General features: G+C 41.8%; 1 protein-coding gene across 1 annotated transcript in view; it reads left to right on the top strand.

Annotated features, from left to right (window-relative positions):
* Positions 1–455: 455 nt before the first annotated feature.
* The window catches only part of sccpdhb (saccharopine dehydrogenase b), a 50,539-nt gene continuing 33,403 nt past the window's right edge, over positions 456–17,591 (top strand). Inside the window, exons 1-7 of the mRNA XM_084315402.1 lie at positions 456–907; positions 1,405–1,517; positions 7,127–7,207; positions 7,653–7,782; positions 9,845–9,894; positions 10,479–10,609; positions 11,787–11,904. Coding sequence (XP_084171528.1) covers positions 712–907; positions 1,405–1,517; positions 7,127–7,207; positions 7,653–7,782; positions 9,845–9,894; positions 10,479–10,609; positions 11,787–11,904 — 819 coding nt within the window. The 5' untranslated portion in view covers positions 456–711. The remainder of the gene's footprint in view (positions 908–1,404; positions 1,518–7,126; positions 7,208–7,652; positions 7,783–9,844; positions 9,895–10,478; positions 10,610–11,786; positions 11,905–17,591) is intronic.

Below are 17,591 nucleotides of genomic sequence, written 5' to 3'. Positions count from 1 at the left end.
CGTAGATCATTCTAGAAGTATGTCCAATTGAAATTTTTTATATCGCCCCGATTGCCATCAAACTGTATTTCATCATCAATATAATGCATTTGGGGCTATAGATCACGTTCTGGAGAAAGCTGCAGAAAGAGATGAAAACATACTTATACATTAGACCATTACTATGAATATGTGAATGAAAAAGTTTAACGTTGCTACACAATGAACAATACATATAGGACTTTGGATGGGCCCTAATAATGGCAATGTAGCAATAGAATTAAAAAATTTATAGCCATGCAAAGAAGGGGTACTTCTCCATAGACAAATAGAGCCGGCAACCTATGGTATATAATGAATTTAACCCATGGCACCCAAAGTGTTAAGCTTTAAATGCAATACTTGAAATCGGCCACAAGATGTCCCTAATGCACCATGGAATAGAATTAGGAGACTCACTGCACATCTATGCTGCTGCAGTTTGCGGGCTGCGTGTTCTGATCCGCCGATCCAGCTGCGATCGGTCATTCTACAATCTGTCCAGCAATAAATACGTGAATATAGATAATCTTAACCATACATTTTCACATTATATTGTATAGTCAAAACACACCTGTATGTATTTTTAACTCTGCAAGATATCCACTTCCTCGAGATTGTGTGCGGCGTGTTTAACTCGTCCCTGCGTAATCGAGTCACCGCCAGACGGGACCTTTTAAAACCAACGGCACAATGGCGACCGTAACCTCTGGCAGACCCTACCACATAGTCATATTCGGCGCCTCCGGGTTTACCGGGCAGTTCGTGGTGGACGAGGTCGCCCGATGCGCCGCCGAGAGTCTCAGCGGCGGCTCTCTGAAATGGGCTTTGGCCGGAAGAAGCAGAGAGCGTCTGGAAGGAGTGCTGGTTCAGGCCGCCGCCAGGCTGTGTATGTGTCTGACATATTTACAGTTTACAGAGTGTATCACTGTTGGTGAAGTACAGTAACTAAAGATTAAATGTCACACACTGTTTCACTACTTACTGTCTGTAGGCTACACTGTGACTGACAGGAAGCAGCCACCGTGGACTTGTTGTGGTTTGAGGGTTGTTGCTATTTACTGGTTGTACTGGACTTGATATAATGACAATACATTTGAATATAATCTATTCTAAACAGCCCTGAACCTGACCCCCGTAGTTGTAGCCTTCCTTTCTGCCTTGTTGTAATGACTATAGCTAATCTATATAGCATGTAATAATCAAATCAGGCATTGTGTTTATGATTAAATGAATCAAATTGTATTAACCCAGCTACATACATGTTTATATTTTCCTATTTTATTCAGTAATATGATTCACTAGAGCCAGTAGACTCTGGAATAGCTTGACAATGATATTTATCTGTTGTAATAATCGGTTGCCAATGCGTTCCTCTGTTTCCAGCTATGCCAGAGTTGAGTACAGCCATTGACATAATTGTTGCTGATGTGTCCAATGAGGAATCTCTGGCTGCCATGTGTCAACAAGGGGTGGTAATTCTCAACAGTGTGGGTCCAGTAAGTTTTGTTTTTGTTTTTTTCTTCTTTTTCTTTATTTTATATAGTCTTTGCAGTGAAAATACAACAATGTTGACTGCTGTGTGTTTAAAAAAAAATGTATCCACTTTTTCTCCTCTTTTTCTATTTTTCTCCCATCCCAATTCCGCTGTGCCAATTCTACTCTCCCCTGTCTTGAACGTTGCTCGCATATGCCCCCCACTGGCCGGTTGTAGGGAGGATAGAAGCCTTGCATCACATGTCCCCTCCGATACATGTGGAGGCAGCCTGTCACATCTTTTCACCTGCCAGCGCGGACTCTCGGTGGCGAGGTGTAACGTGTGGGAGGCTCACACTACCCCCACCATTTCCTGTCTCTGCTGTGCAGGCGTCCCCAACCGACCTGTAGGAGTCGCTGTCCACAACGTCCAGATTACCACCCATCGACTTCCACCCGCTAACTCTGCCAATTGAGTTAGTATGACGGCTGGCCCAAGCCGGAGGCAACGCCGACAGCCGGAGTCGAACCCGGTGTCTCTTGCGTTGGTGACGAGCGCAATGTCCGCTGCGCCACCCAGCCGCCCCTGCTGTGTGTGTTCTTTCGTTTTTTTTCCTAATCATTACTCTTTCGTATGAAGTTTAATTTTCAAATTGTAATAGGTGTAAACACAGTTTCAGAGGTGGAGGTTTTGACCCCTAAACCTTTGATAAGTCTTAACCCTATAACCCTAACAATATAGGACAATAACAATTGATTTATAGGTAGGCTAATATGGGAGGCACGGTGGTGCAGTGGTTATTACTGTTGCCTCATAGCATGAAGGTCCTGGATTCAAACCCTGGCAGGGGGCCTTTCTATATGTAGTTTGCATGTTCCCCCATGTGTTTGCGTGGGTTTCCTCCGGGTACTCCAGTTTCCCCCACACCACAAAAAGACATGCATGCTAGGCATGGGCAGCGGAACACATTTCGAATGGGTAGGGCCAAAAATTACGTGACGTTGCTCCCCCCGCCCAAACCAAGCCACATGCTCATAACGCATTGGTTTATTGTTTATAGCCTACACTTTAGTCACAATCAAATAGTATCATAATATGCATTACTTAACCAGTGTGATTAGAAAGCGTAAATAATTTGACACGTCAAGTCCAGTTGCATAGGATTAAAAAATGTCAACACGCACCACCCCGTCTTAAACATTCCCAAAGAGGTTTCTCTGTCTCTCGTTGTGCTGGATGAAGTCACTGGCAATGGCGAGGACATCCACATTGGCCAAAGCATCCCTGTGTGTGTGGCTGCACATCAAGTCATTGAGTCTCCTTTGAGTCATTGTTGACCTTCGATAAGTCTGGTATCCGCTTCTTACATGTTATACATGGCTCCTGGTATCCGCTTCTTACATGTTATACATGGCTCCTGGTATCCGCTTCTTACATGTTATACATGGCTCCTGCCTCCTGGTATCCGCTTCTTACATGTTATACATGGCTCCTAGTAGGGCTGGGCGATATGACCAAAAACGTTATCGCGATAAAATTATAAAATTATTTTCATATAATTCGATATCGATAATTATCGTCGATATAATGTCTGTCAAGTTTAATTAACTTCTTATGCTGCTGCAAATGTCTCGAGTCGAGTTGATGTCGTCATCAGTCCGCGCACGTTAGCAGTTAGCCGACAAGCGGAATATCTCATGACAATGTAATAAATATGACACTAAAATACTCTCTTCCGCCACAATATATTGAAACGACGTCCACTGTATACCCCACACTACTATAAACGTGGCCTCAGAATTCACGCCACACACATACTCGGCACGTAAATATATAAAACATCGCCGTGCAAGCTAGTTATCCTAGCCAGCCTGTTGTTTCTAAGCGGTGTATTCCATGACAATGTGCTAAATATGACACTAAAATACTCTCTTCCGCCACAATATATTGAAACGACGTCCACTGTATACCCCACACTACTATAAACGTGGCCTCAGAATTCACGCCACACACATACTCGGCACGTAAATATATAAAACATCGCCGTGCAAGCTAATTAGCCTAGCAAGCCTTGTTGTTGAGTGAGTCCTACCTCTGGGTCTCCTTCCGGGTCTCCTTCGCTCTCGGCCATCTCCTTCACTGATTGGTTGTTAGTGCATGCTCATATCCAAGCTTGGAAAATCGATATATCGAAACTTTGCGACCACGTTTCATGTTTATTTCGAGGAAATAATTTATCGCGATAGTTATCGTTATCGTTTTATCGCCCAGCCGTAGCTCCTAGTATCTGCTTCTTACATGTTATACATGGCTCCTGGTTAGGGATGGGTACCGAATTCGGTACTTTTGAGGCACCGAACCGAAACACGTCGGTACTACCGAGTATCGAATGAAGTGAGAAACCGAAAAATAAATACATTTTTATTTATTTTTTATTATTCTTTTTTTTTATTTATTTTTTTTCCTTTTTTCTTTTCATGTCAACGTTCACACGCACAATATATGCTTACCTAGGATTTGACTTGATTCAACAACAAAGCAGTCGGAGCAATGACAAGCCGAAAACTGTCGAAATTGTAGTTATTTGAAGTTTGGATTTTTTTTTACGACTGAGGTAGGTAAATTTAATTTCTTGAGACTAAAGTACCGAAAAAAGGTACCGTTGGGTACCGGTATTGATTCACAGGTACCGGTATCGGTTCAAATGTGAACGGTACCCATCCCTACTCCTGGTATCCTTTTCTTACATGTTATACATGGCTCCTAGTATCCGCTTCTTACATGTTATACATGGCTCCTGGTATCCTTTTCTTACATGTTATACATGGATCCTGGTATCCGCTTCTTACATGTTATACATGGCTCCTGGTATCCTTTTCTTACATGTTATACATGGCTCCTAGTATCCGCTTCTTACATGTTATACATGGCTCCCAGTATCCGCTTCTTACATGTTATACATGGCTCCTGGTATCCTTTTCTTACATGTTATACATGGATCCTGGTATCCACTTCTTACATGTTATACATGGATCCTGGTATCATTTTCTTACATGTTATACATGGCTCCTGGTATCTGCTTCTTACATGTTATACATGGCTCCTGGTATCTGCTTCTTACATGTTATACATGGATCCTGGTATCCTTTTCTTACATGTTATACATGGCTCCTGGTATCCTTTTCTTACATGTTATACATGGCTCCTAGTATCTGCTTCTTACATGTTATACATGGCTCCTAGTATCCGCTTCTTACATGTTATACATGGCTCCTAGTATCTGCTTCTTACATGTTATACATGGCTCCTAGTATCCGCTTCTTACATGTTATACATGGCTCCTAGTATCCGCTTCTTACATGTTATACATGGCTCCTGGTATCCTTTTCTTACATGTTATACATGGCTCCTGGTATCCTTTTCTTACATGTTATACATGGATCCTGGTATCCTTTTCTTACATGTTATACATGGCTCCTAGTATCCGATTCTTACATGTTATACATGGCTCCTGGTATCCTTTTCTTACATGTTATACATGGCTCCTGGTATCCTTTTCTTACATGTTATCAGGCCATGTGAGCGGCGCGGCGCGTGAGCGGCGCGGGGCTCGGAGCGGGCGGTTTTGACGTGAGCGAGGAGTGGGTTTTAAAATGAGTCGGCGCGACGTCCGGAGCGAGAGTTCTCCTCCGCTCCAATCCACTCCAGGCCGCTCACAGTGGTTTAACACTGTTGATGTAATATATACATGCAGTACAATGCCAAAGCAACAGATGGCGATGTACAAACATGAAGGCCATTTTCAACCAATGAGAAGGGTGAACCTGTGATATCCTGTTCAGGCTTTGTCACTCACTCCTGTTAGAAAAAGTATCGACGCCATTGTTGTTGTCGTTAGCTTACATGCTAACGTTAATGGCAGCGACCATAGCATTGTGGCTCGGCTAGCCTATCATCGCTTAATAGAGCTAGTGAATGGATAAACAACGTTATTTAACATTGCAGAATGGGTACAATTACAATGCGGCTCAATACAAACAATTGTTAAGGGGCCCAGGGGGTGTAGACTGTTGTAGTTTGAGCTCATTTACACCATTCTCCAAAAAAAAAAAAAAATCTGCCGAGCGATCTGGCGCAGGGAGCGGGGAGCGCTCGATTCAAGGTGAGCGGGGAGCGAGCGGAGAGCGACTTGGGGGCGGGGTCAACATGAGCGATTAGCGGAGCGGACCAAGCTTTAAAGAGCGAAGAGCGGATTTCTCGGCCGCGCCGATCCGCTCACGTGGCCTGCATGTTATACATGGCTCCTGGTATCCTTTTCTTACATGTTATACATGGATCCTGGTATCCTTTTCTTACATGTTATACATGGGTCCTAGTATCCGCTTCTTACATGTTATACATGGCTCCTGGTATCCTTTTCTTACATGTTATACATGGCTCCTGGTATCCTTTTCTTACATGTTATACATGGCTCCTGGTATCCTTTTCTTACATGTTATACATGGCTCCTGGTATCCTTTTCTTACATGTTATACATGGCTCCTGGTATCCTTTTCTTACATGTTATACATGGATCCTGGTATCCTTTTCTTACATGTTATACATGGCTCCTAGTATCCGCTTCCTACATGTTATACATGGCTCCTGGTATCCTTTTCTTACATGTTATACATGGCTCCTGGTATCCTTTTCTTACATGTTATACATGGCTCCTAGTATCCGCTTCTTACATGTTATACATGGCTCCTAGTATCCGCTTCTTACATGTTATACATGGCTCCTGGTATCCACTTCTTACATGTTATACATGGCTCCTGGTATCCGCTTCTTACATGTTATACATGGATCCTGGTATCCGCTTTTAGTACCAGATTTTAGATACACTATTTTAGCCTGGTATCTTCCCAATATCTGATACCAGTGTCTCGGTATCGGTGCATCCCTACTAGACAATGTAATCACTCAAAGAACGTGCGTCTATGGTGTATAGACAGCTTTCTCTTTGTGCAGAGCATAAGGAACTCCAAAACCTTGTATAAAACCTGGACCTCACTCAGAAGAATTCAAGTTGAACCTTTCAATACTTATTTGACATTATTAAGGTTTGTTTAAACAACATGCATACGCTGTTTACGGCTACGCTTTCCATAAGCCGTAATGTATGGCTCTTATACTCATCTTAGAAGCCCCTCCTAACTGTAACCTATCCGGTCCTCTCAGTACAGATTCTGTAACCTCTCCTTGTCAGTACAAGTCTCTTCCTACTGTAACCTAACTGTAACCTCTCCTTGTCAGTACAAGTCTCTTCCTACTGTAACCTAACTGTAACCTCTCCTTGTCAGTACAAGTCTCTTCCTACTGTAACCTAACTGTAACCTCTCCTTGTCAGTACAAGTCTCTTCCTACTGTAACCTAACTGTAACCTCTCCTTGTCAGTACAAGTCTCTTCCTACTGTAACCTAACTGTAACCTAACTGTAACCTCTCTTTGTCAGCACAAGTCTCTTCCTACTGTAACCTAACTGTAACCTAACTGTAACCACTCCTTGTCAGTACAAGTCTCTTCCTAACTAACCTAACTGTAGCCTAACTGTAACCTAACTGTAACCTAACTGTAATCACGTCCTCTCAGTACAGATTCTTTGGTGAGCCAGTGGTTAAAGCCTGCATAGAAAACGGAGCCCACTGCATAGACATCTGTGGGGAGCCTCAGGTCAGCCATTTAAATGTCACATGTTTATGGCTTGATGTTTGTTATGGTACTATCTTTGCAGTGTTATTGCAATTAGATTGATATGTGACAAGGACAAGGCTGCGTGTGTGTGTGTGTGTGTGTGTGTGTGTGTGTGTGTGTGTGTGTGTGTGTGTGTGTGTGTGTGTGTGTGTGTGTGTGTGTGTGTGTGTGTGCGTGTGCGCGCTGCACATGTCCACTTGCATATGCATGTGTGTGTGTGTTTGATTGATTGATGTGTGTTGCTTTCATGTCCCTTGGTGTGTGAAGTGTGTACTTGCAGCATGCTCATTGTGGGACAGTCAGTCATCCATCCAGCCAATCAATCAATCAATCAATCAATCAATCAATCAATCAATCAATCAAACAATCAAACAATAAATTAATCAATTAATTCAATTATGTGTATTTGTGTATGTGTGTGTAGTTCCTGGAGCGTATGCAGCTGCAGTACCACAGTAAGGCTATGGACAATGGCGTGTATGTAATTGGCAGCTGTGGTTTTGACTCCATACCTGCAGACCTGGGCATCCTGTTCACACAGCAGCAGTTCAAAGGTACACAGGCGATCACACACTGGATTATTGTCAAGTTGTCTTTTTGCTCACAAGAAAAGAAGGATAGGAAGCTACCCAGCTGCAAGATATTCTACCTTAGCACAAATTAATGAAAGTGGATATGGATCAGCTAGCCTAGCTGTTGGACAAAAACACCTCTCCCAGAGTTTTAAGCTAGGTTAGTGGTCCGTATCCGCTTCCATTCATTTGTGCTACGCTAGGCTAAGAGGGTAAGCACATTTCCCATAATGTTGGTTGGTGTTCCTTAACTGTTTCAGCGCCAATGACGAAAAAAGTCGGGTTATCTCGCCGGTGGTTGAGCGCCAATCACGAGAAAAGTCGGGTTTTAATAGTTATTTCTTTTATTCACTATATCCATTCATAATTCATCCATTCCAGCCTGATGTTATCATTGGGAATGGCTCTGAGATCGCAAACAGCCAATACCGCCGCCGAACGCCTTGCGGCCGGTATTGCACATCATTGGAATCCCTCTGACTTGGGCTGTGCATTGATCTAAGAAGTCCGGTCCGGGTTTTCCTTCTTGGGCATGGGGAGTGGTTATAACACACGGATTGGGGACACTGGAACACCGTGGATTCATGTGTTTTGGTTGATAAACGCTGGACAGACGACCACGATCAATATTTGGAATGGCGATCAGGAATTTGATTATTCTTTTTGCAGTAGATCAGATACGAGGTAAGGACTATATGTTACCAATCTTGCGTTGATCAGATGATTTTTCCGCTACCATCGCAGCGTGTGTCTGTAATGTACTGCGTAATATAAGCCGTTGGTGGCGCTCGAAGCATATAAAGCCCCCCCCCCCCCACCCTTTCGTGTGTGCATGATGAAACATAATACCGATAATCTAGCGTTTATTTCAGAATGATTCATAAATCAGGCGACAAATGGCACGATTTCTAAGGAAATGCATTGAAGCGCCGTTTGCTTGAGTTTCTTGAGATTAGACAGGATCACTCTAAAACTATACTCATATTCGCCATGGTATAAAACGGAAATGTATGTTCAGTTGCTATTGCATGCACTTATCTGTGTTTCACTACACATATGAGTGCATGCCTACCAACTGTTCGCCTGTTTTACTGCAACACTACTATCACCGACATCTAAGAAGGGAGATCCCCTTTGAATGGCCCTTCTAAGGTTTTTCTCCTCCACATTGCCTGTGGTGCATTTTTTCCTATTGCTAGGTTTTAGTGAGTTTTCCTTACCTTCGCCTGGGGTATGTCTGCGAGTGTTGCATTTATTTAAAATGTTTTGGACTTTTTGGTGTTCTTGTTTTGTTCTTGACTTATTGTGATGTTTCTTCTTCACTTGTTTAAAGAAGACGTGTCTGGCCCATGGGGACATTAACATGTGTTGTCGGGCCTTACAAATAAATTTGATTTGATTTGTATGTATGAAAAAATTATCTGTTTTTTGCATGTTGACCGGAAGAAACTCACTGACAATCGATGTGTTTATTAGATCCATAGCTATAATATTTAATATAGTTTTTTGCCCTGCAAACACCGCCATGTATCCCTATTCTTTAAAGCGCTGGCCTTCTTACCACATGGTAAACAGCGACCTCTAGGCGCTGATTGAGTTAAGTGATATTGCACTGACTGGCTATTAAGCCATTCCCATTGTATGTTATTGTATGTATCTTGGATGATGAAGTATATTACTAAACAGCTACTTCCAGCGGGCAAACAGACTACTGACAGACACACTCTAAAATAAATGATCACACAAGCATACACACAAAAGCACCTTAAGTGACTTATTTACTTAATACTAATAATACTATAATACTTATTATGCAAACACACACTGCTGCTATTTATACTATAGAATAATTTCTACAATATATATATTTTTATTTATCCAGTTTATTTTTACCTTGTATTGTATAGATTGTATAGATAGATGTATATTGCCTCACGTTTTTCTGAATGTATGTACATTTAAAATAGCTGTGACAATAAAATAATCTGAATCTGAATCTGAATATTGGAATAACGTGTTTTCTTTTTAAATTCTTTAAATTCAGGAACACTAACTGCAGTGGAAAGCTTCCTGACTATTACCACCGGACCCGAGGTAGACTAGCCAATCACAACTGATTTGTGCCTGTGTTGCATGATGGGAGATTCTGTTTTATTTATTTATATTTAGTGTGTCTACTGATTAGTCAGACTATGGAGGGTGTGGGACTCTGTACACTCAGTACAGACAGGTTGGTGACTGATATTGCATCTACAGTGCCCACCATCTCTGCCGAAGTGCCATTGAGCACGGCACCAAATCCTTCAAAATGTATATGTGCTGCTGGGTACTGTGTGTAATGTGTAACTAGCAACTAGGAGGGATATGTACTGGGTACTGTGTGTAATGTGTAACTAGGAGGGATATGTACTGGGTACTGTGTGTAATGTGTAACTAGGAGGGAAAACCCATTTCTACTGCCATGTGTAATTTCACAATAAAGTAAATCTTCAATTTTGAAGAAAGTCCACATCCTCAATTGAACATGGACCTACTGGTAATCTCTCTCTCTCTCTCTCTCTCTCTATCTCTCTCTCTCTCTCTCTCTCTCTCTCTCTCTCTCTCTCTCTCTCTCTCTCTCTCTCTCTCTCTCTCTCTCTCTCTCTCTCTCTCTCTCTCTCTCTCTCTCTTGACTGCAGGGGGCTGCCGGCCACGATGCTACCTGGCAGTCTGCCGTCTATGGGTTTGCAGACAGTGGCTCTCTGCGCAGCCTGAGGAAGAAGTTTGGCCACAAACCGCTGCCCAAGATAGGAGCCAGGGTTAAGAAGAGGTAAAGTATTATTTACCAAAGGTTATCGTCGCAGCCACAGTAATGAGATTGTACTGGAATGTGCTACTTAGTAGTGCCTTGGTTAAGAGGAGGTATTACAGTCTGTTTGGCCAGTGAAACCTCATAACTGATCCCATTGACATCTTTAAATATTTATTTTATTTTATACATTTGATTGGTTGGGCTCATAAAACATTTCTTGTTCCTGGGAGACAATATCAGCTGTCAAATTTGACCATATCACACAAAAGAATGGCAACATTGAACAAGGTTTAATTTAGACACAGATGATTTGCTAACTACTGTTGTCTGGCATTCAGGGTAATGAGATTCTGGGGAGAAGTTTGTAGAGGCAGTTGATTTAGTGTATGAGTGGATGAAATGAGCTGCTGTTATGTGCTAATGCTGCACGCTTGGAGTTATAATGTAGTGAGTCTGGACTACTTGGACTGTTCTCTGTGTAATTTGATTGGTGTGTCTGTGTCTGTGTTTGTTTATTTCCATGCATGTCTGTGTGTGTGTGCGTATACTACTATACTGTATGTGTGTGTAGTCTGATGTCACTTTAGTTTCCCGCACGGCCCACCCGTAATATAGGGATTTATCATTGGGAAAATGTATTATCGGCTATTGTATAATAATTCTGCCTCATGAACATTGGCAAGCTTACCATTTTTGCACAAAATGAGTTCCCTTCTATCACTAACATTATTGTTTAAGCATTTTTGGTTGAAATAAAGTTAGTTATAAGGTTGTTTAATTTGTCGTTAAAAAAGAACTACACTTACCAGTAGAACGCCTGTCGTTCAGTGCTGTCGCCTAATACATGTCACGGCCATTGTGTAGTTCCTCAGTGAACGAAAACATAAACGTTGTTATTCTGCTACCATATGATTAATTGCGAATTTTTTTCGTGTTGAGCTATATAGATTGTGGATGAATACACACAGAAAGGTACACCATGCCAATGTTCATGCTTTATTTGTTTTAAACGAGATGATTTAGAAATGTGTCCATTGGAAATACATTGCGATTTCAAGAGGGGTGGAGCGCGCGGGAAACAGCAATGACATAACCACTACACCTCCCTATGGACTGAATATATGCCTGTATGTGTGCACATCTGTGTGCCACTGTGTTTTGTGTCTGCGTACATTATGCCTGTGTCTGTATCCAGGGGTTCTATGTTCTTCAGTAAGGAGATCGAGCAGTATGCCATTCCCTTCATGGGTTCAGATCGCTCCGTGGTCAACAGGACACAGCGTTTCCTGTACGAAGAGGAACACCTCTCACCAGTAAGAGCCCATAATAATCCACTGGTTGCCGTGGTGATGATGTGTAGCCTTTTAGTATAGTAACTGAATTGTCTCTGTTTTTGGGGGGGGGGGTATTTTTTATGCCTCCGCGTAGCACAGCAGGTTGTCCATACGTACGCACGCCTGTCCCATTCTCGTGAACGTGATATCTCAGGAACGCCTTAATAATAATAATAATAATGGGCGGCTAGGTGGTGTAGTGGGCAAGGCACTTGCCACCAATGTGGAGACGCTGGGTTCGCGTGTTCAAATCCAGCTCTCCACATTGTTTTCAGTTTAGCTGGTCGTCCGCAGTAATACACATTGGCCGTATTACGGGGAGGGAAACTGAAGGGTGGGGATCGGGCGTTGTGGACAACGACTCCTACAGGTCGGTTGGTGCGCCTGCGCAGTAGAATCAGGAAGTGTCGGGGGCAGCGTGAGCCTCCCACGCGTTACTCCTCCCCACTGAGAGATCGAGCTGCGCAGGTGAAAAGATGCGACTGCTCCGGTAGGGGACTTGTGCTATGTATGACTTAGTCCACATTGCAGCCGGCTTGTGGGAGGCAAGAAACCGCGTTCGTTCGTGACAGGGGAGGGTTGAATTGGATGATATGAAATTGGGATGGGAGAAAATATAGAAAATGGGAGAAAAAGTGGATCAAAAAAAAAAAAAAAATAATAATAATAATAATAATAATAATAATACCTTCGTTTTATATAGCGCCTTTCATGAAACCCAAGGTCATGAAATTTGGCACAAACGTTTACTTGGACCCAATGTCTCACGGGTGGCGTCATTGTACTCAGCAGGGACATGTTTATGTTTGCTCGGGCCCCTCCACTTAACACTATGGCGTCCGTTCACGAGTATATACGTGTTTCGATTCCATGCGTTGTGGTCCAGAGCCACGAGTATACTCGTGACGAGTTGTTATTGTTTTATTCCATATTTATAACGCTTATTAGGTACCCGATCCACTAGCAGGATCTTTCCACATATTTGATTTTCGAAACATGCAGTACCGGCCAGATCCGCTTAGGGGCGCCATCGCTCCACTGCAGTATCATTGATGGGATTTAAAAAAAAAAATGCTTTTTACAGTCCTGTGGGCGGATCATAGATCCTTGATTCCAAAAGAAGACCCTCCATCTTGGATCAGCTTGCCGAACGTTTTTTTCAGCGTGGAATAATGGGATTTATGATTAGCCAATGTGCATATCGATCTACCAGAATCCGATGACTGGTGAGGAAATGCTGCTGGCGATCACATGGCCTGACGGTAGGATAATATGACCCCAAATTACAGCTGGATTGGACATTGTTTTATAACCTAACGTGATAGACTACTGACATTGGCTACCGGAGCGCACACTCTATTGCTAATCAATAATACTGATCGGCGTTCCCCGCCGCCCCCATTTCATCCATAGATGCTCTGTAATAGTCCGGATGCTACGCAGTTTGTTTTATTTCATTCGTATATATACAGCAGAAATGGCGTTTGATATAACGGCGCCAATGTTTAGCCTTTTTTGCAGCCTCCTGCAGAAAAGCCTAGACGAAAAGCGCGATATACCTTATATTCACGACGCTATAAAATGACAACCAACCGATGGATTTTTATTTTCTTTAAGCCATTATGAAGGCACGGTTTATGCACTCAAGTGACAATGAGAATGGACAGATAGCAATACTATAAATGATATATAAAGCTCTTAGAAAGTACATCGGTTTGTTTACAATTCTCTGTCCTCTGAGGCCTAAATCGCCGCAGGGCGCCGGTCGCAGGTCGCCATAGTGTTAAGCCTCGCCCCCTTTCATATCCCAGAGAGACCTGCGGGTTGTGTGAAATGAACCATTCTATGTTATCAGTAATTTACCAGTTTAAGTTTATTTGGATCCCCATTAGCCACAGCAGTGCTGGAGCTATTCTTCCTGGGGTCCATAACACGTAAAATACAGTTACAGACTTATACACTCACAACATTCACATGTCATACAGACAATTAAAACAAAAATAAAAACTCCTAATCAAATTCATAATACAATACAACAATATATACGCCTAATGAATTCATAATACGATACAATAATACCTACTCATAATTAATTCATAATACAATACAGCATAATATACTATTTAGCTTTTACATGGTACATATCTATGTTCATATCAGCCAATTATACAATCTTTTAATAATATATCCCTATCAGACACATGCCTTTTCATCTACGACGTATATACCTATCTCTTTATCAGATACATACATTTTCATTTACGTACACACTATCTATTAGGGAATGTCAATTTCTTTGGTTGAAAATGTTGTTTTACCACGATTTTGAAACGACATTTACTATTTTCCTGCTTAACACTTTGGCTGCCATGGGTTAAATTCATTATCAACCGTAGGTTGCCGGCTCTATTTGTCTATAGAGAAAGTCCCCTTCTTTGCAGGGCTATAACTTTTTAAATTCTATTGCTACATTGCCATTATTAGGGCCCATTCAAAGTCCTATATGTAGACTTCCGGTTTAGCTTTAGAATGGAGTAGGTCGCATGTGACACAGCTGCTCACCCGTTATTTTTTTTTCCGTTTTAAAAACATATTTATAAACCATTAATGCGTTTAAAACTTGATGCATATATCAACTGAGACTATCAACTAACTATATTGACCAAAAGAATCGAGATGAAACCAAAGAAAGGCACAACGAGTCCAAAAACAGTCGTAGAGGTCCCGCCGCAGGAATCAGGATTCGTACGGCTGGCAGCAGAAAATATAGACTCGACAGTGGCCGCTTCAAGTTCAACCCCATCAAACACCTCCGCAGACACCGAACATATCATCCGGAAAATGGAGGAAATGGGGAAGACAATAACTAGCATAATAACTCAAAAAGTAGATGATATTAAAGAATCTATTGAAGGCAAAATTGATGCGCTGAGAGCGGACGCCGACGCACAGATTAAACGCACCGAGGCTCTGGAAACAGTTATGGAAGCCCACGAAAACAATTTCGTTCGCATCTACAATGAAATAGAGGTTAACAACGTTAACCTAACTGCTGAGATGAAGGGAAACTACAAAGAAATCAAGACGGAGCTCAGCGAAATAACGTTGGAGCTTAAGCGAATCAATGAAGAACAGAAAGCCAAAATATTCGAGATGGAATATCAAAAACGCAAGCTGAATATTCGTATTGTCGGTCTGGACGAATCAGTGAAATGTGCAAACCCTGAAGAGTTTGCCACAGAATTACAGAAAATCTTGGGAACAGAGATCCTTCCTAATGTACCAGAGGTGGAACAGTGCTACAGATTGGGGACCCGCTCCATTGGCAATAACGCTAAGCCCAGAGTGATATTGGTTATACTGCGCCAAGTCAGAATAAAAGAAATGATTATTCGTGAAACTCGCAGGATGAAAGGCAATCTGAAATACATGGAGGTACCAATACACTGCTTTGAAGATTATTGTCGTGATGTAGTGGAACTGCGTGCCAAGTTCAAGACGGTGATGTCTCAACTATACCTGGAGAAATACAGACCCCTACTAATATACCCTGCAATACTTCGCATTGTCGATAAACAAGGAGCAAGGGTTCTCCTCAACTCGCCTGAAGATGCAGCCAAATTCTTGTCTGAACAACACGCAGAATAGTGTATAAATGGCCTTTTAATCTCAGTTATGCAAGGTCACCATATAGTACAATCTTTAATAACCGAGGATTTGGGACAGAGAGACCTACGTGCTCAGAGTTTTTGAATGCTTTCCCCGACGTGTTTATATTATTGCGGACATATTGGATTCAAGATTGGAACACTCCAGAACATACTGGAACATTCAAACAATGTAAAAATGACATATTGGAATAATCTAGAACATCGAAGCATTCTTTGATATATGGAACATTCGGGAATATCAGCAATACGTGGTCATTCACTCTACCAGTAGCCCCTCGGGGGAATAATCAACAGCTATCTAGATGCAGAACCACAGAGCCATCATAGCCGGCCGGCAGAAAGATCACTCTACACAACGATCATCGCCCACCCCGGTCAGGGGAAATGCTGCATATACGTATTTAAAAACTGTTTTTTATTAATGGGAAATAATTCCACTACTTCTCCAATTTATACTTTAGATGTTTAAGCATAGCAATGCTCTTTTAAGATCTAAGTTAATGTTCTCTTCCTTTTACTTGTTTTTTTCTTTTTCATCCGCTCTCTCTGATTTATTGAGGCTCTCTTCAGTTCAATACCTTCATATTATTCATGGGTTACTATAAATTACACAAGTTCATATAAAATGTAAGTGATTAGGGCATGACAATTGAAGCTTATTTTTGGTATTTATTTTTAGTTTTATCTCATTTACATTTTTATTTATTTATTTTTTACGGGAAAGTGGCCAAGCCACAGTCGACATTCTACTTATGGTAGAATTTAGAGTGTTAGATCCTATGGTATACATAGGAATGTTAAGGATAATTGGATCATTCTGGGATATCCGGTGGTGCAAGGGAGGGAGTCATACGCAAAGGTTGTGTTCATGGAACACAATCCTGTACGACTCTCGGTGGGAGGGAAGGGTAGGGGATTTTTATTTGTATATATGTATGTTTTTAAGCTCGGCTCTCAACGGGACCTCACTAGTGGGATGTATATCTATTATTGCCTCGCACTCTAGAAGCATTACCAAAAATTACAATGCAACATGTATAGACTATGGCTAGTTTGAATATAATGATATGGAACACCGGGGGAATAAATAACCAACTCAAACGCAAAAGCGTGCTCACACTGATGAAAAAAGAACATGTGGACATTGCTCTGCTAAGCGAAACGCACATTCTAGGGAAAGACATAGATAAATTAGCGGACAACATATACCATAATATCAGTCACTCCTCTATTGGTACGAGAACTCGGGGTGTAGCAATAGTCGTTAAACGTAAGTTGAATATTGTACTAAAGGGAGTATGGTCTGATGTAGAAGGTCGGATAACTATAGCTAAGATTGAACATAAGAACAGGAAAATAGCGTTGATAGCGGTATACGCCCCAAATTTGTACGAAGAGGATTTCTTCACTACACTAACCAATGCAATGTTAGACATTCCCGATTACTCATTTATAATAGGAGCGGATTTTAATGCCATCTGGAACCCAAGGATGGACAAATCTTACCTCGCCTTTTCCAGCGAACAAAAGAATTCATCGAAGGCATTAAAGGATTGGTCGAAGATTACAGGTGTAATTGACTTATGGCGGTTACTTAATCCCACAACCCGAAAGTACTCTTGTCGATCTGCGAGACATAATACACTATCCAGAATAGATTATGTCTTTGCATCACAGAGACTATTTGATAATTATGAAGTGGAAATGATACCCAACGCACTATCAGATCACTGTTATTTACTCCTTAAAGGTACATTTGGTATACTATCCTCCCGAGCCCCAAGATGGCGATTTAACTCGTTGCTGCTTAATAACAAGGAATTCATTACACAACTCAAAGAAGCTCTTATAGTATTCCAACGGGAGAATGCAAACTCGGTGCAAGACCCCAGAATAATATGGATGTCGGTAAAGGGAATGATCAAAGACTTCACGGATAGCTTTTCCTCCAAAATGCGCAAGAATCAATGCACAAAACTGGCTGAGCTGGAAACG

This window comes from Notolepis coatsorum (genome assembly GCF_963971535.1).
Source record: "Notolepis coatsorum genome assembly, chromosome: 5".
NCBI lineage: Eukaryota > Metazoa > Chordata > Actinopteri > Aulopiformes > Paralepididae > Notolepis > Notolepis coatsorum.
This window is presented reverse-complemented; position numbering and strand designations above follow the sequence as displayed.